This window comes from Schistocerca nitens, chromosome 8 (assembly GCF_023898315.1).
Source record: "Schistocerca nitens isolate TAMUIC-IGC-003100 chromosome 8, iqSchNite1.1, whole genome shotgun sequence".
Taxonomy (NCBI): domain Eukaryota; kingdom Metazoa; phylum Arthropoda; class Insecta; order Orthoptera; family Acrididae; genus Schistocerca; species Schistocerca nitens.
The window spans coordinates 21644024-21665568 of NC_064621.1; the positions used below are offsets into that span (position 1 = coordinate 21644024).

Here is a 21545-nt window from a genome sequence, read left to right on the forward strand (position 1 = left end):
TACCTGGGAACCTAATTCATACGTTTACAGTGTGCTACCCGCTGCTGGTGGCTGACCGGACGCTTCGGTGTTCTGTCGCAGGCGTGGCGGGGTCTGCGCGGCGGCGGCCGACCACGGCGCCGGCGATGACGCCGACTTCTGCGGGGGCGGCGGCAGCGGCGGCTGCGGGGGCGGTGTCGGGCACGGGGCTGGCGCGCGCGGGCAGCGGCCGCTGGCGGCGGTCCGGGGGCGGCTGGGGCGCGCTGCAGGACGGCGGGCCCGCCTCGCTGCCCCAGGGCACGCCCCCGCAGCCGCCCCCGCAGCCGCAGCCGCTGCCCGAGACCGAGCAGGAGTGCGCCGAGGTGTTCCAGGAGCGCATCCGCGCCGCGCACGGCCGCCAGCTGCTGCCGCTCGTCGAGGACCTCGCCGACTGGATCAACAAGACGCTCGGTGAGTCCAGCGGCTGGCTGGCTGTGGGCAGCGAAAACTCGTAGACGCGTAGAGGGCCCTACACGCGAGCGGCGGATTGCGTAGGGCGACCGATAGCTCCGTAGACTGGACGTGTGTGCGCAAACTGCAGCGACAGGTCGCCGATCGCTGCTCGCACGCGAATCCTAAGCAATCCGACGGTTCGCACGCGAGTCGCGCACGCAATGTGGCTGCCTAGACGGCTACCAGCGGTGTGTGGAAGTATGGCCACGACTCTTTTCTGTAGTTACCGGGGCTATTCGGAAGTAAGATCCGATGGGGTGCGAAATGGAAACCACAGTGAAAATCCGATGAAGCTTTGCACAGATGTGTTGGGCAGTGTCTCTAGAATGCCCGTCGATTGCGTCACCTCGGTCTTTTCAGTTTTGAGTGTACAGTGACCACGTAAAGATGCGTGCAATAGTGTTTCCCGCAAAGTACGAGGGCGTGGTGTGAGATTTCGCCTGATGCCATGCAGCCCACATAACGTAAGTGCCACACGTTTCCCTCTGCATGACAATTCTCGGCAGCGCTCTCAAGGGGCAAAACGACGCTCCTGCAGCCTTTTTGATGGGAGGTGGAGGTGTCTGATCACCCGCAATAGAGCCCGCAACTGACTCTCCCTGAGTTTCATCTCTGCTCACATGAACCGCTAGCTATGAAGACAACTTTCTGGCAGAGACAACGAGCTGTAGACTAGCGTAGAGAATTGGCAGCAAGCACAGGCGGCTTGCTTCTACGACGAGTGTTTCGGAACGTTGGTACAACGCTTCACAAATGTCTAAACTGGAGCGGCGACTATGTAGAGAAGTAGCTGGAAGGTCTAGTTAAGTGTTGCAAACAAAACAGTTTTTATTTTCACAGTGGTTTCCATTTTCTGACCGATCGTTTTGTTCGTTTCCCTTCGCCCACCTTGACTGAGAAACTTACGTTGGAATTCATTGTAACCCGGGGAACACGAACTACCGGGTGATCACAAAGTCAGAATAAATCTGAAAACTTAATAAACCACGGAATAATGTACATAGAGAGGTAAAAATTGACACACATGCTTGGAACGACATGGGGTTTTCTTAGAACTAAAAAAAAAGTATTGCTAGACACGTGGAAGATCTCTTCGCGCGTCGTTTAGTGATGATCGTGTGCTCAGCCGCCACTGTGGTCATGCTTGGCCTCCCAGGTCCCCAGACCTCAGTCCGTGCGATTATGGGCTTTGGGGTTACCTGAAGTCGCAAGTGTATCGTGATCGACCGACATCTCTAGGGATGCTGAAAGACAACATCCAACGCCAATGCCTCACCATAACTCCGGACATGCCTTACAGTGCTGTTCACAACATTATTCCTCGACTACAGCTATTGTTGAGGAATGATGATGGACATATTGAGCATTTCCTGTAAAGAACATCATCTTTGCTTTGTCTTATTTTGTTATGCTAATTATTGCTATTCTGATCAGATGAAGCGCCATCTGTCAGACATTTTTTGAACTCATGTATTTTTTTTTTTTTGTTCTAATAAAACCCTATGTCATTCCAAGCATGTGTGTCAATTTGTACCGCTCTATCTACATTATCGCGTGATTTATTCAGTTTTCAAATTTATACTGACTTTTTGATCACCTGGTACTCTGAGAAGCGAAGTGGGCGCCGGAGTTGCTATTAAATTAAGAAGTAATACAAAATACGAAGGGCGTTTGAAAAGTCCGTGCAAAGTCCAAGAGACGGCACCACCCGCGCGTATCGAGGTCATGTTTGGTTAGTAGGATCTTTGGAAAAAACGCACACCAAGTTTCAGCCATATTGGTCTATTTCTTTGTGTTTGGCATTCGTGTGAACCAAGGAAGTCGAGTGATTGTCAAAAAAATGGACGAAAAAGAATTTCTTGTGGTGATTAAACATTACTTTATGAAAGGCAAAACGCCTCAGGAGACTAAAGAGAAGCTTGATAAACATTACGGTGACTCTGCACCTTCGATTAGAACAATTTGTAAGTGGTTTCAAAATTTTCCAAGTGACCATATGGGCACAACTGATGATGAACGTTCTGGACGCCCTGTGAAGGTAACGACTCCAGAAATCATTGATAAAATCCATGATATGGTGACGGATGACAGAACAATTAAGGCGCGTGAGATTGCTGTGGGAATCTCGAATGAAGGGGTACATAATGTTTTACATAAACATTTAGACATGAGAAAGCTATCAACAAGACTGGTTCCGCGATTGCTCACGCTTGACCAAAAACGGAATCGTGTGAAGTGTTGCAAGGATGGTTTGCAGCTGTTCAGGAAGAAACCGCAGGACTTTGAGCATCGTTTCGTCACTGTGGATGAAACATGGATACATTACTATACTCCTGAGACCAAAAAACAATGTAAACAATGGGTTACCAAGGGAGAATCTGCACCAAAAAAGGCGAAGACCATTCCTTCGGCCGGAAAGGTTATGGCGACTGTCTTTTGGGATTCGGAAGGGATAATCCTGATTGAGTATCTGGAAAAGGGTAAAACTATTACAGGTGAATATTATTTATCATTATTGGATCGTTTGAAAACCGAGCTGCAAGAAAAATGCCGGCAAGTGGACCACAAAAAAGTCCTTTTCCATCAAGACAATGCACCAGCACACACCTCGGCAGTTGTGGTCGCAAAATTATTGGAAATAGGATTCCAACTCGTTCACATCCCCCTATTCTCCAGACTTCGCTTCCTCAGACTACTGCCTGTTCCTCAATTTGAAGAAATGGCTGGCGGGACAAAGATTTTATTCAAATGAGGATGTGATTGCAGCAACTAATAGCTATTTTGCAGACTTGGACAATTTCTATTATTCGGAAGGGATCAACGAATTAGAACAGCGTGTATAAGTCTAAAAGGAGACTATGTCAAAAATAAGAAGGGGTTTACCCCAAACAAGTAAGTAGTTTTTATTTTTGCATTGACTTTTCAAACGCCCCTCGTACACCCTACGATTTTAATGTGATTACCATTTTGAAGCTTGTGCTATAGAAGTAGCCATGGTGGGAAGTTCATAATAACAGTCACGATACAGTTGGTTCCGTCTTAGGATTTTGAGTTATTTATGAAATAATTATCCTCATTATTATAATTTTTAGCTTCTAAACAGAATACCAATTTTTTTATTTTTAGGGCGCTCAACTACTAAAGTCATTAGCGCCCAGTCACAAACGTTAGTGCACTAATAGCGTATAAAAACGCAAGGGGGAAACATCAGAAAGTACTTACAAAGACCCAGAGAAACAAAATAAAAAGAGTTAGATCTTTTTGGACAAGTCCGTCAGTGTAATAACACGAAGGACTCGAGCAGCTGCTGGAGCGTCATCAGCTAAAAGTTCCTGTAAGGTAGACGGCAGACACAGGACAACACGAGGGTGAGTGAAACGGGGACAGGACAATAAAACGTGGCGCACCGTCAATGGATGACCACAGGGGCACGGAGGGGCAGGGTCACCGGACAGCAGGTAGCGGTGGCTAAATCGGCAGTGCCCAATCCGCAACCTGGCCAAAATGACCTCCTCTCGCCGGGAAGGTCCAAGCCGTCGGGATCCGTTTGATGGCCCTACGCTTATTTTCATGGAGAGAGGACGAAGCCTCACGCTACAATGATTAAACGCGCCGACAAAGAACCCCACTTACATCAGTTGATGGGACACAAAAGGAAGCTGTCAGAGGCAGGAGGACAAAAGCCTTGGCCGCAGCATCAGCAGCTTCGTTCCCAGGTACACCAACGTGGCCAGGAATCCACCAAAAAAAAAAAAAAAAAAAAAAAAGACAGAAGCGCCGGTATCAGCTAGCGACTGAAGGGACCGTTGAATTCGTTGCACGAGAGGGTGGTCCGAATATGGGTCACGGAGACTGAATGACGCTCAAAGAATCAGAGCAGATGGCAGAGGGAGAATGGCGATGGCGGCGGATATACTGAACAGCCTGATAGAGAGCAAAAAGCTCAGCTGTGAAGCTTGAGCACTGGTCAAGGAGCCGGTATTGAAAGGTATCATCCCCAACGACAAAGGCACATCCGACGCCAGCAGTAGTCTTGGAGCCATCTGTGTAAATAAAGACGTTATTAGCGAGCCTCGAACGAAGTTCGACAAACCTCGAGCGGTATATCGAATCCGCGGTCCTCTCCTTTGGGAGCGAGCTGAGTTCAAGGTGAACGCGAACCTGAGCCTGGAGCCAAGGTGGCGTCGGACTCTCACCCACTCGAAAAGTCGTAGGGAGCGTAAAATCAAGTTGCTGAAGCAGGCGACGAAAGCAAACTCCAGGAGGTAACAGGGCAGAGACATGCAGCCCGTATTGGCTGTCGAGAGAGTCGTCAAAGAAGGAGAAATATGACGGGTGGTCGGGCATTGATATCAGTCGGCAGGCGTACCGACAAAGCAACATATCGTGCCGGTAGTTTAGCGGTAATTCGGCAGCTGCGGGATACAGACTCTCAACAGGGCTGGTTCAGAATGTTCCGGTCGCCAGACGTAACCCCCGATGGTGGATAGAGTTTAGACGGCGTAAGATTGACGGCCGGGCAGAAGAGTAGACAAAGCTCCCATAATCCAGCTTTGATCGGACAATGGACCGATATAAGCGAAGCAGCACTATTCGATCTGCTCCGCAGGAAAGCGACTGAAGACAGACGCTGGGGAAAGGACGGGCAACGGACTAAGCCACAACAATCGCGCCACATACCCCGTTCGACCAAGACGCTGCAGAGACGTGCGAAGTATAACCCAGGACAAAGGCGCTTATGCTGATGACCGGGAAATGCAGTATCGCTTTGTCTTGCCATTTACAATCTGTCCCATCTTTGGGGTTTACCTCTTCCTTTCACGGTAACAACTGTTGCACCTCTCCGGAACGTGACATTATACGACGTACGGATGACACAAACGGAATGCAGCGCAACCTCCTCAGCTACACCTATACCCCGCAAGCCACCAGACGGAGTGTGGTAGAGGGTACTTATAGTACCATATCTGCTTCCACCGCCCCTGTTTCATTCACGTATGGTGTGTGCGAAGGATGAGTGTCGGTAAATCTCCATAATCAGCTCTGATTTCTCGAATTTTCTCGTTGTGCCCACTTCGCGGGACGCAGTAACGTGTCGTCCGACTCTTCCAGGTAGGTACTCTCTCGGAAATTCAGCATTAAATCTCTCGGCGATGCACAACGCCTCTCTTGTACCGTTTGCCACTGATGTTTGTTAAGCACCTGCGCAACGCTCTCTCCCGAATGGAGGATCCCGTGACGAAATGCGGCGCTTTTACGTCGCAACTTGTCTCTCTCTCCTGTTAATCGAAACACGTTAATTTTACATTCAATTTCTTTACAATGTGTGAGACAAGTTCTTTTATATCTACGACGGCGTGCTGACAAGGAATGCCTCCGAATTTCTTTATGTGTGAACACTTATAGGTTATCAAATAAATACACCCTTATTCTTCGTGTCTGCTTATTTGCAGCTCTCTGCCGGTAGAAGGCTGCGAATCGTAGCGGTGTGTAACGTAATTACGCCTGTGCGTGCTGTGCTCGAGTTGACAGTCCGCCCACACACGGAGCACGGAGCACGCAGCAGCTCCTGGCAGGCCACGCTACACACGAGCGCTGCGACACCGGCAACAGCACGGCGCCCCGGGTTCAGCTTCTGTCATCCATCGTCCGCCATGCAGTCCGGATTTGGCCCCCATCCGATTTTCAGTTGTTCTCAAATCTTAAAAAAACGCCTTCCAGGACTTCACTTCGATAGAGATGAAGCAGTGCGAGCAGAAATGAGGTCGTGGCTCTGCAACAAAGTCATTTTTCAGTGACGGTAGCAAGAAACTGATCTCTCGCTAAGAGAAACGTTTTCGTCGAGAAATAAATATGTAGACCTGAAGAAAGAAGATGTACAATGTTAGTAACGTTTGTTTTATTTACAAAGCTTTAAGAGTTTTCACATAAAAGAAATCGTATGCGTGACTTTTTAGCACGCCCTCAAGTTAATCACATCCCCGAGTAGACAGCAGACTCGCAATAGTAATATTTCCGCTATTAGGCCCTTGGATAAAACAAGTAAAAATGAACTCATTGATCAAAGATAAACTGTGACCGGAAGGCTGATGTGATGTTGTTTACTTGTATGGTATTGAATCTTGTGAAGATTGTGCTGCTGTGCGCTCCTTTTTTAGATAAGGGGTTTGGTTGCAGATGGAACTGGAGGAAGGATGTGGGATGAATATTAAAGAATGTCAGGAGACGTTGTGGATAAAATCTTCTCAGGTATTGTTGAAACGAAAGTGCGAGTATTAGTTGAGGACAAATTGGATGAAAATCAGTGTGGGTTTAGGCCCCTTAGAGGTTGTCAGGACCAGATCTTTAGCTTACGGCAAATAATGGAGAAGTGTTACGAGTGGAATAGGGATTTGTATCTATGCTTTATAGATCTAGAAAAGGCATATGACCGGGTTCCTAGAAGGAAGTTATTGTCTGTTCTACGAGATAATGGAATAGGAGGCAAACTTTTGCAATCAATTAAAGGTCTTTACATAGATAGTCAGGCAGCAGTTAGAGTTGACGGTAAATTGAGTTCATGGTTCAGAGTAGTTTCAGGGGTAAAACAAGGCTGCAACCTGTCTCCACTGTTGTTCGTATTATTTATGGATCATATGTTGAAAACAATAAACTGGCTGGGTGAGATAACGATATGCGAACACAAAATAAGCAGTCTCGCATATGCGGATGACTTAGTTGTGATGGCAGATTCGATTGAAAGTTTGCAAAGTAATATTTCAGAGCTAGATCAGAAATGTAAGGACTATGGTATGAAGATTAGCATCTCCAAAACGAAAGTAATGTCAGAGGGAAAGAGATATAAACGGATTGAGTGGCAAATAGGAGGATCAAAGAACAGGTGGACGGTTTCAAGTACTTAGGATGCACATTCTCACAGGATGGCAACATAGTGAAAGAACTGGAAGCGAGGTGTAGCAAAGCTAATGCAGTGAGCGCTCAGCTACGATCTACTCTCTTCTGCAAGAAGGAAGTCAGTACCAAGACCAAGTTATCTGTGCACCGTTCAATCTTTCGACCAACTTTGTTGTATGGGAGCGAAAGCTGGGTGGATTCAGGTTACCTTATCAATAAGGTTGAGGTTACGGATATGAAAGTAGCTAGGATGATTGCAGGTACTAGTAGATGGGAACAATGGCAGGAGGATCTCCACAATGAGGAAGTCAAAGAAAAACTGGGAATGAACTCTATAGATGTAGCAGTCAGGGCGAACAGGCTTAGATGGTGGGGTCATGTTACACGCATGGGAGAAGCAAGGTCACCCAAGAGACTCATGGGTTCAGCAGTAGAGGGTAGGAGGAGTCGGGCTAGACCAAGGAGAAGATACCTGGATTCGGTTAAGAATGATTTTGAAGTAATAGGCTTAACATCAGAAGAGGCATCAATGTTAGCGCTGAATAGGGGATCATGGAGGAATTTTATAAGGGGGACTATGCTCCAGACTGAACGCTGAAAGGCATAATCAGTCTTAAATGATGATGAGGAGGAGGAGGAGGAGGAAACGAGACGTAGGCGGTGGGAGGCGGCCGTAGCGTTGCAGTTACGTGGATTGCAGCTTCCGTTTGGAATCTCAGGAATGATTTGATGGTGCCGAACGCGGTTGAAATGATCCTAGGAAAGGATGTGAGGAAGCTGGACACGGTGGCAGAGGCCAGGGGCCGCAAGGACGTGTGTGACTCAGTGGGCCTTTGGGATCCGTTTTTGCGGAAGGCATAGTACTGGCGAAGGTATTCCACTCGTTTGAAGGTATGAGGGAGCCCTGTCAGCTGGTACAGGAGGGAGGGGGCAGCATGCACGAGTACACAGGGTGCATAAGGGCGCGCATCACAAGCTTTAGGGATTTATTCTTGATGTTAAAACATTACAAAAGTGCGTATGAACATGGGTCCGAAAATCCTTCATTTGGGAGGTATGAAAGGATTTATTATTTATGGCAGAAAAATTATAATTTACCAAATAAACTTACAAAAATTGTTGGAACTGACCACCTCATGCTTCCGTGAATGTCCGGAGCCTGCGTTCTAAACTCCTCGTGTGTTACGTATTTGGTTACATCGATTATGGATACGCTCCCTAAGAACACCGACATTGAGTACTGGAGTTCAGTACACCAGTGATTTTAACTGTTTCCGAAAGAAAAAATCCGTTGTATTTAAATAGAGCAGGTCATCCTCCAATGGATCCCCGTCGACCAATCCAGCTGTTCGGAAACTGGTTAAGGAGACACTGGCTAACTATCCGTGTAAAATGAGGTGAAGGACCATCGTACATAAACTACGTTCGTTGAATGACGTTTGGAGGTACAACATCAAGTAAATGAAGTAACTCGTGTCTGATAAACTGCTGACACGTTTTTCTAGGGAGACGTTGCCGAAAGAAGTGGAGGCCATAGACCTCATCGTGAATGATTCCACCCGACATGTTGAGCCCGAACCTCTGTTAACGTCAGTCTTGTCGCACTTCATCAGTGTTTTCTTAAGCCCATACTTCATTGTTATGGTGATTGGAGAACCAATTACGTGAAAAGGTAGCTTCATCAGCGAATAACGTACTTGCCAAGGACTGCAGAAACACATCACACTGCCCTAACATGCGTTGAAGAAAGTTGTTCTTGGCTAAAAGTCCGTCTCATTTACTTTTTACACCGGTTAAGGCGATGCGGGTACAGTAGATTTTCGTTCTGAATCTTGCAGAATCTCATGCGATTAACACCTTCCCCTCTCGCTATCCTCCTTGTACTACTTGGTGGGAGCTGATCCACAATATGAGGAACCCATTCTTGGAGCTCAAGCATTCGTACATTGTGTGCTATTCCATCACCTGCAACTCTCTCCTCAAATGAGTCTCTACCGCAGGTGTTTGCGGAGTCCTACAAACGTTCGTGGGCAAGGTAACTGACAGCCTACGAGGGTAACGTTCAGCATAAAGTTGACGTGCTGCGTCCATGTCCAGACCTGCTAGACCGTACACGTGGTGCATATCCGTCATTTAAGACAATAAATATATCGTTGTGATGCGTTCTGGTGAAAGTTACTCTGAGAGAGAACAGACGACAACCAGAAAACAAAACATATACCATGACCGACTATCAACAAGAAAGTGAATAATAAATGTGCGTTTGAAGTAAATTACACAACCAGGTTACACTACAGGGAATTCCTTTCATATACCTCCAAACAAAAGGATTTTTATAACCATGAGCTTTCTGTAATGTTTGATGTCAAGAATAAATCGCCAAAGTTTCTAACACAAGTTTTTATTTACCTTGTATATTGAGAGAAAATTGCAATTAAAAGCCAGCAATCATTGTGTTACAAAGGCTTACATACAGGCGTACGTACCTATCTGCATTTACATATTAAGCACTTAATGCTGTTGGCAACATGTCGTTTGCTTTTGCACTGTGTGATAACTCATTATTTCTTCGTTAATATCACGCTTGTTTGATCGAAATTTCATCTGAAGATGGTCATGTGAAATGAAAAGAATTATGGCTTTAGCAAAGAGATGAATACAAAATCGGTACTGCTGGCGTTTATTTTTAAATTTCTCCAAGAATGTGCCCAATACGGTCGTAAAAGTTCAAAGTAATGTACAAAATTGGTTCAAATGGCTCTGAGCACTATGGGACTTAACATCTGCGGTCATTAGTCCCCTAGAACATAGAAGTACTTAAACCTAACTAACCTAAGGACATCAGACACATCCATGCCCGAGGCAGGATTCGGACGTGCGACCGTAGCGGTCGCGCGGTTCCAGCCTGAAGCGCGTAGAACTCTCGGCCACTCCAATGTACAAAATTACTGAGTGCATGGATTCCTAGGATTTGAAGGAAGGGAGTGCAAAAACTTCGTAGGAATGGAAGATTGAATGAATGAGGGTGTTTCGAGACTGGAATAATAAAAAAAAAAAAAATAGAGAAAAGTGAAGGTGCTGGTATTAATGCTTCAGGTGTTCTATAAAGTCTCCCCTCATCTGACTACGACGAACATGAACTTCATACAGCCACGTGAAACTGTCAGAGAAGTCCTCCTTCGGAATATTCTTCCACTCGCGCGTCACATTGGCTTCAACCGCTGTGCGAAGCTTCAGCACTGTATCGTTTCGTGGTAGGTTCGTAGTGACAGCACGAAGTCTCGCCGCCGTGAAAGTTTTTTTCAGGAAAGATTTGCCCACGTTCTGCAGTTCAGTCAAGTCCTGGCGTCGCTGCTTTTGTACGCGAGTGAACGCGTGCGGAGCAAAAACTGCACACACTTTTCTCTTCTTAGAACATTCTGGAGAGTGTCTGTAACCCTTGACTTAGACATGTTGGTCCATTGAGATTTGTGACGCAACAACGTTGACACACTGCTTAACACTGCCTGCTCACAGCTGACTGGTCGTATGCACATCTGTTGTTCAGTGTTGTTAGTTCACACTGCCACCGCAGTTAATGCACTGACGTCGCTTATACGCCAGGAATAAAATGAGTCTCGGAATCCTTCATATGATGGTAGTTGGATTTATATCAGGGCATTGACCTTTGCGTAATGTATCAATAATTGATAGAAACCGGTGAAGGTTTGAGAGATTTTTCTTCACGTCAACCATTTGCCACGTGCAGTGAGGCGACAAAAGCCGTGGGATAGCTCCTAATATCGTGTCGGACCTCCTTTTTCCCGGGGTAGTGCGACAACTCGACGTGGAATTGACTCAAGAAGTCGTCGGAAGTCCGCTGCAGAAATATTGAGCATTGCTGCCTCTATAGCCGTCCAGAATTGCGAAAATGTTGCTGGTGCGGGATTTTGTGCACGAACTAACCTATCGATTGTGTCCCAAAAATGTTCGATAGGATTCGGGCGATCTGGGTGGGCGAATCACTCGCTCAAACTGTCCAGAATGTTCTTCAAAGCAATCGCGAACAACTGTGGCCCGACGACATCCACAAAAATTCCGTCGTTGTTTTGGAACATAAAGTCCACGAGTGGCTGGAAATGATCTCCAAGTAACCGAACACAACCATTTCGAGGCAATGATCGGTTCAGCTGGACGAGCGGACCCAGTCCGTTCCCGGGAAACACAGCCCACACCATTACTGAGCCACTGCCGGCTTGCACAGTGCCTCGACAGGTTGGGTCCACAGTTTCGTGGGTTCGTACCACACACTGTCTCAACCACGAGCTGTTACCAGCTGGAGTCGGGACTCAACTGGCTAGGCCACGGTTTACCAGTCGCGTGGCGTCCGACCGACTCGGTCACAACCCCAGGACAGGCGCTGGAGGCGATGTCGTGCCGTTAGCACGAGCGCTCACGTCGCTTGTCTGCCGCCGCAGCCCGTTAACGCCACACTTCGCCACACTGTCCTCACGGTTAAGTTCGTCGTACGTCGCACATTGATTTCTGCGATTATTTCAACCAGTGTTGCTCGTTTGCAACCACTGAGAACTCCACGCAAATGCCGCTGCTCTCGGTTCATTAAGTGACGGCCGTCGGCCACTGCGTTGCCCGTGGTGAAAGGTAATGCCTGGAATTTGGTATTCTCGGCACACTATTGATCTTGTGGATCTCGGAATGTTCTATTCCCTGACGAGTTCCGAAATAGGATGTCCCATGCGTCTAGCTGCAATTACCTTTCCGCGTTCACTGTATCTTAATTCCCGTGGTGCGACCATAATCATGTCGGAAACCTTTTCACGTGAACCAGCTGAGTTCAAATGACAGCTGTGCCCTTTTGTATGTTGTGTGCGCCACGCTACTGCCGTCTGTACATGTGACGTCGCTAGCCCACGGACTTTGTTACCTCGGTATATGTCCGTGACGCCGCTAGCCCACGGATGTTGTTACCTCAGTATATGTCCACCATTAGATATGTAACTGATATCTGTGTTAGTTATTCTTAGGTCGTGGGATAGCAGATTTTTAACTGTATTATTGCGCAATCAGCCTTCTCGTTAGCGAAATGCAACAGAGAGAAGTTGGCAGCGCACTCGCTTCGGCGGGAGTTTTGGCTGTTAGCGGTAAGACACGCTGCTGTCTGAGCAGTGTCGGTGCGGTGTTTGGGGGGCAGCGTGTTGACCCTGAAGCCCGCCCTGCAGGGAAACCCCGGGCGTCAGCCTCAGCGGCGGCCCGTCGATAGCCGCGCCCGCCTCTCCCCAGCCCCTGCGGCTCTCGGCTCTCCAACTTCCCGCACAAAGAAGCTGCTCAGCACCCAGTCTAAAGCTCACATACACTAATGTTCCAAAACGACTCAGTTTCAGGGTTGCTGTTGTTGTGGTCTTCAGTCCTGAGACTGGTTTGATGCAGCTCTCCATGCTACTCTATCCTGTGCAAGCTTCTTCATCTCCCAGTACCTACTGCAGCCTACATTCTTCTGAATCTGCTCAGTGTATTCATCTCTTGGTCTCCCTCTACGATTTTTACCCTCCACGCTGCCCTCCAATACTAAATTGCTGATCCCTCGATGTCTCAGAACATGTCCTACCAACCGATTCCTTCTTCTAGTCAAGTTGTGCCACAAGCTCCTCTTCTCCCCAGTTCTATTCAATACCTCCTCATTAGTTATGTGATCTACCCATCTAATCTTCAGCATTCTTCTGTAGCACCACATTTCGAAAGCTTCTATTCTTTTTTTCTCTAAACTATTTATCGTCCACATGGCTACACTCCATACAAATACTTTCAGAAACGACTTCCTGACATTTAAATCTATACTCGATGTTAACAAATTTCTCTTCTTCAGAAACGCTTACCTTGCCATAGCCAGTCTACTTTTTATATCCTCTCTACTTTGACAATCGTCTGTTATTTTGCTCCCCAAATAGCAAAACTCCTTTACTACTTTAAGTGTCTCATTTCCTAATCTAATTCCCTCAGCATCACCCGACTTAATTCGACTACATTCCATTATCCTCGTTTTGCTTTTGTTGATGTTCCTTTCAAGACACTGTCCATTCCGTTCAACTGCTCTTCCAAGTCCTTTGCTGTCTCTGACAGAATTACAATGTCGTCGGCGAACCTCAAAGTTTTTATTTCTTCTCCATGGATTTTAATACCTACTCCGAACTTTTCTTTTGTTTCCTTTATTGCTTGCTCAATATACAGATTGAATAACATCGGGGATAGGCTACAACCCTGTCTCACTTCCTTCCCAACCACTGCTTCCCTTTCATACCCCTCGAATCTAATAACTGCCATCTGCTTTCTGTACCAATTGTAAATAGCCTTTCGCTCCCTGTATTTTACCCCTGCCACCTTCAGAATTTGAAAGAGAGTATTCCAGTCAACATTGTCAAAAGCTTCCTCTAAGTCTACAAATGCTAGAAACGTAGGTTTGCCTTTCCTTAATCTTTCTTCTAAGATAAGTCATAAGGTCAGTATTGCCTCATGTGTTCCAACATTTCTGCGGAATCCAAACTGATCTTCCCCAAGGTCGGCTTTTACTAGTTTTTCCATTCGTCTGTAAAGAATTTGCGTTAGTATTTTGCAGCTGTTGCTTATTAAACTGATTGTTCGGTAATTTTCACATCTGTCAACACCTGCTTTCTTTGGGATTGGAATTATCATATTCTTCTTGAAGTCTGTGGGTATTTCGCCTGTCTCATAAATCTTGCTCGCCAGATGGTACAGTTTTGTCCGGACTGGCTCTCCCAAGGGCGTCAGTAGTTCTAATGGAATGTTGTCTACTCCCGGGGCCTTCTTTCGACTCAGGTCTTTCAGTGCTCTGTCAAACTCTTCACGCAGTATCATATCTCCCATTTCAGCTTCTCCTACCTCCTCTTCCATTTCCATAATATTGTCCTCAAGAACATCGTCCTTATATAGACCCTCTATATACTCCTTCCACCTTTCTGCTTTCCCTTCTTTGCTTAGAACTGGGTTTCCATCAAAGCTCTTGATATTCATGCAAGTGGTTCTCCTTCCTCCAAAGGTCTCTTTAATTTTCCTGTAGGCAGTATGTATCTTACCCCTAGTAAGATAAGCCTCTACATTCTTACATTTGTCCTCTAGCCATCGCTGCTTAGCCATTATGCACTTCCTGTCAATCTCATTTTTGAGACGTTTGTATTCCTTTTTGCCTGCTGCATTTACTGCGTTTTTATATTTTCTCCTTTCATCATTTAAATTCAATATCTCTTCTGTTACCCATGGATTTCTATTAGCCCTCGTCTTTTTACCTACTTGATCGTCTGCCCCGTTCACTATTTCATCTCTCAAAGCTACCCATGCTTCTACTGTATGTCTTTCCCCCATTATTGTCAATCGTTCGCTTATGCTCTCCCTGAAACTCTGTACAACCTCTGGTTCTGTCAGTTTATCCAGATCCCATCTCCTTAAATTCCCACCTTTTTGCAGTTTCAGGGTACCGTCTTGTATTCTCTCAGATACAGAAATTTTGCAACCAATGTGTGCTAGAATAGTAGTTACAGGAATACCGAGCGATATTCTTAACGATTATCGGCAATTATTCCTAATTACGGACGCTATCGTACATGCCGTTAAAGAACGGTTGAAAACGCAACGGAAACCTTATACAGGACGTGCCTTTAGGCTCGAAGCACACAGCGAAGTGCCACGCTGGCTCGCGTCGTTAGAAATCGTTCAGTAAATACACGACGACATCACAACGATAATCGCGCAGGATTGTAAATGCTCGTTTCAGGTGTCTTTAAAAAATTAAAAGAAACTATATTTGGCACTTTTTTAAGGCTTTGTGTATGTAGGTTAATGAGGAATTACTTAACGCGGCATTACAGTACGAAATTGTTTTCGATCTTGACCTACGTCCGTATGCTGTTACAAGTGTCACGAATGTTGATCAATTCAGTGTCAGTATTCGAGCGTGTTGTTGCGCTCCGCCGTAAAATGTCATATACGAAGTCTGCTACTAAGTAAACGAGACCGATGCTGCAAATTTGTTTGAAAAAGTTGTTCGGCGGGAGTCTCCTCCGAAGTGGCGTCCATTAAAGCTGTTGCACACCCAGCACTCGCTTCGTTCGCTACTTCCCAACATGTCGTTTTGCGCCAGCCTGAACAGCGGTTGTGCTGTTTATGCACCGCAGCAATATCTGTAGTGGAATGAATTTCCACTCTACAGCAGAGTATGTGCTAGTTTCGAACTTCCTGTGTTCCAGGCCAGGAATCGAAACTGGGACCTTCGTGTTGTGCGAAGAAGCGCTCCACCGACTGCCCTACCCACTTCTGCAGCATTTTGTACACGTAGATGTGCTTCTCACACCACCTTCCTGTTTCTCATTCGCCTCCCATTACTCGACATAAGTTCGAATGACGTTTCTCTTATGACATTCCTTGACACTCCACCTGCAGCGTGGGCACAAAAATAAACAAGAGTGCTGGGATTACTAAGAAGCCATTAACCGTCAGACATCTTTCGCTCACGGAGTGCGTCAAGTTTCATCGAGATGGTCGCCTGAGTGGCAGTGGACGCGCCCTGCACTACAGACGCGTTCTCCCTCGCTCGTGGAGGCTAAAACGACTCAGCTCACGAGCAGCGTCGCGGAGAAACAACCTGCTGAAATTTTCTGAGCGTCGGGAGAAACGACTGCACGCGTGTGTCCGTTCAAATGGGTCCTATTTCGAATAGCGGGCAGAACAGCGTTCTGTATATTTGTGAGTGCATTATGTCGGAGTTAACTGAATTCGAACGTCGGCAAATTGCCGGTGCCCTAAGATGGGTGCACCCATAACCGAGGAAGGCGAAGTGTTTTGTCTTTTAATAGTCACCGTATCGAAGAGTCGTACCGTATACAAGGATAGCGGAAAAGCACCATCTGCTAAGTCACAACCGGGAAGGAACTGCGTGTAGAGTGATCGTGACGGACGGTCACTGAAGAAGATTGTGACGAAAAATAAGAGGGCGACAGTTGCAAAACTCATTCCGGACGTGAATTTGGCACTCGCGAACCCCGTCAAAACAATACGAAGAGAGTTCCAGAAGTAGGGAGTTGCAGGGCGAGCTTCAGTTTCAAAACGACTCATAGAGTGATGCAGATGCCCGTAACAGGGAAACATGGTGCCGAAGCCACAAAACCTGGCCTATGCAGCAATGGAAGAGCGTCATTGGGTCGGATAAGTCTCGTTACACACGTTTTTAACTTGTGGCCGAGTTTACGTACCCTAGAGTGAAACATGGTGGCGGTTCGGTGACGATTTGTGCAGCCGTAACGTGGTGTCCAGTGGGCCCCTCTGGTACTCTACGAGGTGGTACGACTGCCGAGCACTGTGTGGACATTCGGCTGAGTAGGTCCGTCCTGTGGTACAGTGTTCCCCAGTGACGATCCTGCGTTCCAAGACAACGGGGACCCAGTTCAGACAGTCAGCAACGTCCAGGACTGGTTTTGTGAACACGAGTTTGAATTGTCGCATCTCCCCTAGACACCACAGTCGCCAGATCTGAATATTATTGAGCCTTCGTGGTCTACTTCGCATAAAAGGCAGCACAATCCCCATCCTTCTCCATCATCGTTACCCCAACTTGTCATTATTCTGCAGGTAGAATGGTACAGGGACCTGTATCCATTCGGAGACGACGAGAAGGTGTTTTGAATGCCAACGATTTACCTACAAATCTTTCTGTTCCCTACCTATACTGTATTACGCATGGTATGTATTCCGTTTTAGGTGTGCCCGTATTTTTGTCCACCGTACAGACGAGTGTATATACGGGGTGTCTCTCTTATTAGTCGCCAGCGCATTCTGTCTGGTATTTCGGTAGATACTTGCAATTTATTTTAGCGAGGTGTAGATAGAATCACAGCAGACAAATACTGCTTGTCACGTCTTTCATTCGACACCCAGACTCGATGCAAAGCGGCGATATTTCTCGTTGCAGACAAAGCGTTTTCTAAAATGGAATTTTACATGCCCATTCGACAGAGTGGTCCAAAATTAGTCTAGTGCAGTACATCTACATCTACATCTATACTCCGCGAGCCACCTTACGGTGTGTGGCGGAGGGTACTTATTGTACCACTATCTGATCCCCCCTTCCCTGTTCCATTCACGAATTGTGCGTGGGAAGAACGACTGCTTGTAAGTCTCCGTATTTGCTCTAATTTCTCGGATCTTTTCGTTGTGATCATTACGCGAGATATATGTGGGCGGTAGTAATATGTTGCCCATCTCTTCCCGGAATGTGCTCTCTCGTAATTTCGATAATAAACCTCTCCGTATTGCGTAACGCCTTTCTTGAAGTGTCCGCCACTGGAGCTTGTTCAGCATCTCCGTAACGCTCTCGCGCTGACTAAATGTCCCCATGACGAATCGCGCTGCTTTTCGCTGGATCATGTCTATCTCTTCTATTAATCCAACCTGGTAAGGGTCCCATACTGATGAGCAATACTCAAGAATCGGACGAACAAGCGTTTTGTAAGCTACTTCTTTCGTCGATGAGTCACATTTTCTTAGAATTCTTCCTATGAATCTCAACCTGGCGCCTGCTTTTCCCACTATTTGTTTTATGTGATCATTCCACTTCAGATCGCTCCGGATAGTAACTCCTAAGTATTTTACGGTCGTTACCGCTTCCAATGATTTACCACCTATGGCATAACCGTACTGGAATGGATTTCTGCCCCTATGTATGCGCATTATATTACATTTATCTACGTTTAGGGAAAGCTGCCAGCTGTCGCACCATTCATTAATCCTCTGCAGGTCTTCCTGGAGTACGTACGAGTCTTCTGATGTTGCTACTTTCTTGTAGACAACCGTGTCATCTGCAAATAGCCTCACGGAGCTACCGATGTTGTCAACTAAGTCATTTATGTATATTGTAAACAATAAAGGTCCTATCACGCTTCCTTGCGGTACTCCCGAAATTACCTCTACATCTGCAGATTTTGAACCGTTAAGAATGACATGTTGTGTTCTTTCTTCTAGGAAATCCTGAATCCAATCACAAACCTGGTCCGATATTCCGTAACCTCGTATTTTTTTCACTAAACGTAAGTGCGGAACCGTATCAAATGCCTTCCTGAAGTCCAGGAATACGGCATCAATCTGCTCGCCAGTGTCTACGGCACTGTGAATTTCTTGGGCAAATAGGGCGAGCTGAGTTTCACATGATCTCTGTTTGCGGAATCCATGTTGGTTATGATGAAGGAGATTTGTATTATCTAAGAACGTCATAATACGAGAACACAAAACATGTTCCATTATTCTACAACAGATTGACGTAAGCGAAATAGGCCTATAATTATTCGCATCTGATTTATGACCCTTCTTGAAAATGGGAACGACCTGCGCTTTCTTCCAGTCGCTAGGTACTTTACGTTCTTCCAGAGATCTACGATAAATTGCTGATAGAAAGGGGGCAAGTTCTTTAGCATAATCACTGTAGAATCTTCAGGGTATCTCGTCTGGTCCGGATGCTTTCCCGCTACTAAGTGATAGCAGTTGTTTTTCAATTCCGATATCGTTTATTTCAATATTTTCCATTTTGGCGTCCGTGCGACGGCTGAAGTCAGGGACCGTGTTACGATTTTCCGCAGTGAAACAGTTTCGGAACACTGAATTCAGTATTTCTGCCTTTCTTCGGTCGTCCTCTGTTTCGGTGCCATCGTGGTCAACGAGTGACTGAATAGGGGATTTAGATCCGCTTACCGATTTTACATATGACCAAAACTTTTTAGGGTTCTTGTTTAGATTGTTTGCCAATGTTTTATGTTCGAATTCGTTGAATGCTTCTCTCATTGCTCTCTTTACGCTCTTTTTCGCCTCGTTCAGCTTTTCCTTATCAGCTATGATTCGACTACTCTTAAACCTATGATGAAGCTTTCTTTGTTTCCGTAGTACCTTTCGTACATGATTGTTATACCACGGTGGATCTTTCCCCTCGCTTTGGACCTTAGTCGGTACGAACTTATCTAAGGCGTACTGGACGATGTTTCTGAATTTTTTCCATTTTTGTTCCACATCCTCTTCCTCTTCGTTTTATCGATGTGTATTAACAGGGGCAGTAAAATGCGGAGCATAACCAGCACTCTTATCAGCCGCAACACCGCTCTGGCCAGCGCTGATTTCTGCCGCCTTGCAGCAGCTCTGCTCAGCTGCTGCTATTATTCTTCGCGTTTTACTGTTTCCATTAACACATATCGATAAATCGAATGACGGACTAGAGTGATTTCGGACCGCTCTATCGAGTGGGCACATAAAATTACTATTTCAAAATGTTCTGTTTGCAATGGGAAACAAACCGGTGCTTTCCGTCGACGCTGGGCATCGTATGTGAGACACGATGAGGGGGTTTCGTTTGGGCTGACTCAAGCTACACGTTGCAAAAACGAAACTGTGTATATCTAAGAAAACACCAAAGAATGTGAACCTGACGACCTGTAGGAAAAACACCCAGTGTGTGTCTGAAGCAAGTCGTTATGTTCTGGCTCATGAGTATAGACGAGTCCTTCGTAGGTTTCCAGAAACACGTGACGCCAGATCTCTAGGTACAGGTCACGGAAATACCGCGCGTTACGGGCAGGTGATTTGTGAGCGAGCAGCTGGTGGCCGATAGCTTTTCAGATGTGTCCCGTCGGGTTCAGATCAGGCGAATTTGATGCTGGAGACATCAACTACTGTAGCACGGGTGTGGATTTGTGACGTGGACAGTTGTCTTGTCGGTAGATGCCGTCGCCATCGTCGAAGCGAGGATGAAGGGATGCGGAGCGTCCGCAGTAGCCCGTAGTTGCCACAGTCTAATAACAAATGTCACGTGAAAGACCAGGTTAGTGTCCTTCGTATCATAATACACTGCCCCATCGACCAGCGCCCGTGGCACGGTGTACGTTTGGACCGGATGACAGCGTGTCGGGGGGAACACGACCATCGACCAGGTGTGAGAAGAAACGTGATTCATCCAAACAGGCGACACGTTTCCGCTGGTCCGCGTTCCAGTCTCGTTGACCCCTTGCTCACTGCAATCGTAAACGCCGATGTAGTTGAACTGAGCAGAGACTGGGAAAGTGGTTGTCTGCCCCACGGTTTCCGAAATGCTCGTTCGTAGGCGGCGGCCTTTGTCAGTCGATCATGTCAGTTGATTCTCTTATCTGCGGGCCATATCGTCGACAGAATGATTCCCCATTCTGGTCCGCGTATATATATGTATATTTCCTGCCGCGTCACGTGCTCGCAACACTAACAGGCGGCATTCATTCTCGCGATTGACAGTGGTCATATATGATGATACGGGAACAGCGACATTTTCTAAATCGCTGTTGATTTTGAGGGGAAGTGCCAGGTGGTTATGATAAAGCGTAGCTATTCACGAAGATCTAGTGTCGGCTGTAATTATCGTATGACAGTGAAACTTTGTAGATTTGCTAATGCGTTAATGCGGAACCGATTTACCAGAGCCGACCGCTGTGACCGAGCGGTTGTAGGCGCTTCAGTCCCGAACCGCGCGACCGCTACGGTCGCAGGTTCGAATCCTGCCTCGGGCATGGATGTGTGTGATGTCCTTAGGTTAGTTAGGTTTCAGTAGTTCTAAGTTCTAGGGGACTTATGACCTCAGCAGTTGAGTCCCATAGTGCTCAGAGCCATTTGAACCATTTTTTTGATTTACGACAGAAAACAATTAGTTCCGATTTGTCCAGCAAGTGCAATTCTAACGCTGTACACTGTCGACTTCTCTAGTGCTCTTGCTGAACAAATTGTGTAAGTGGCGGTTAATAATAAAACCGACATTATGCTTTTCGCACATGTTTGACCTTTTCTGCCACCTCCCGTTCCTCATACATTGCACACGGAAACGTCTCTACACGTCCTTCTTCCATTCACAACGGCAGATTTGCACCTGGGGCCCAAATTGGAACTAATTTTTTTTTTCCAGCGTAAATCGTGTCCGCATCGACGCATCATCTACCGAGTTTCATTGCCACAGGTTCGAACCCTGCCTCGGGCATGGATGTGTGTGATGTCCTTAGGTTAGTTAGGTTTACGTAGTTCTAAGTTCTAGGGGACTGATGACCACAGATGTTAAGTCCCATAGTGCTCAGAGCCATTTGAACCATCATTGCCACAGGATAAATACAGCCCTCACCGGA

The 21545-nt window shown here is 46.6% G+C and overlaps 1 protein-coding gene across 1 annotated transcript in view; it reads left to right on the forward strand.

The window, feature by feature from the left end:
* Positions 1-248: 248 nt before the first annotated feature.
* The window catches only part of LOC126199081 (growth arrest-specific protein 2-like), a gene marked incomplete at its 5' end in the record, with an annotated part of 263695 nt that continues 242398 nt past the window's right edge, over positions 249-21545 (forward strand). The window contains one exon of the mRNA XM_049935818.1: positions 249-429. Within this exon, the coding sequence (XP_049791775.1) occupies positions 249-429 (181 nt within the window). The remainder of the gene's footprint in view (positions 430-21545) is intronic.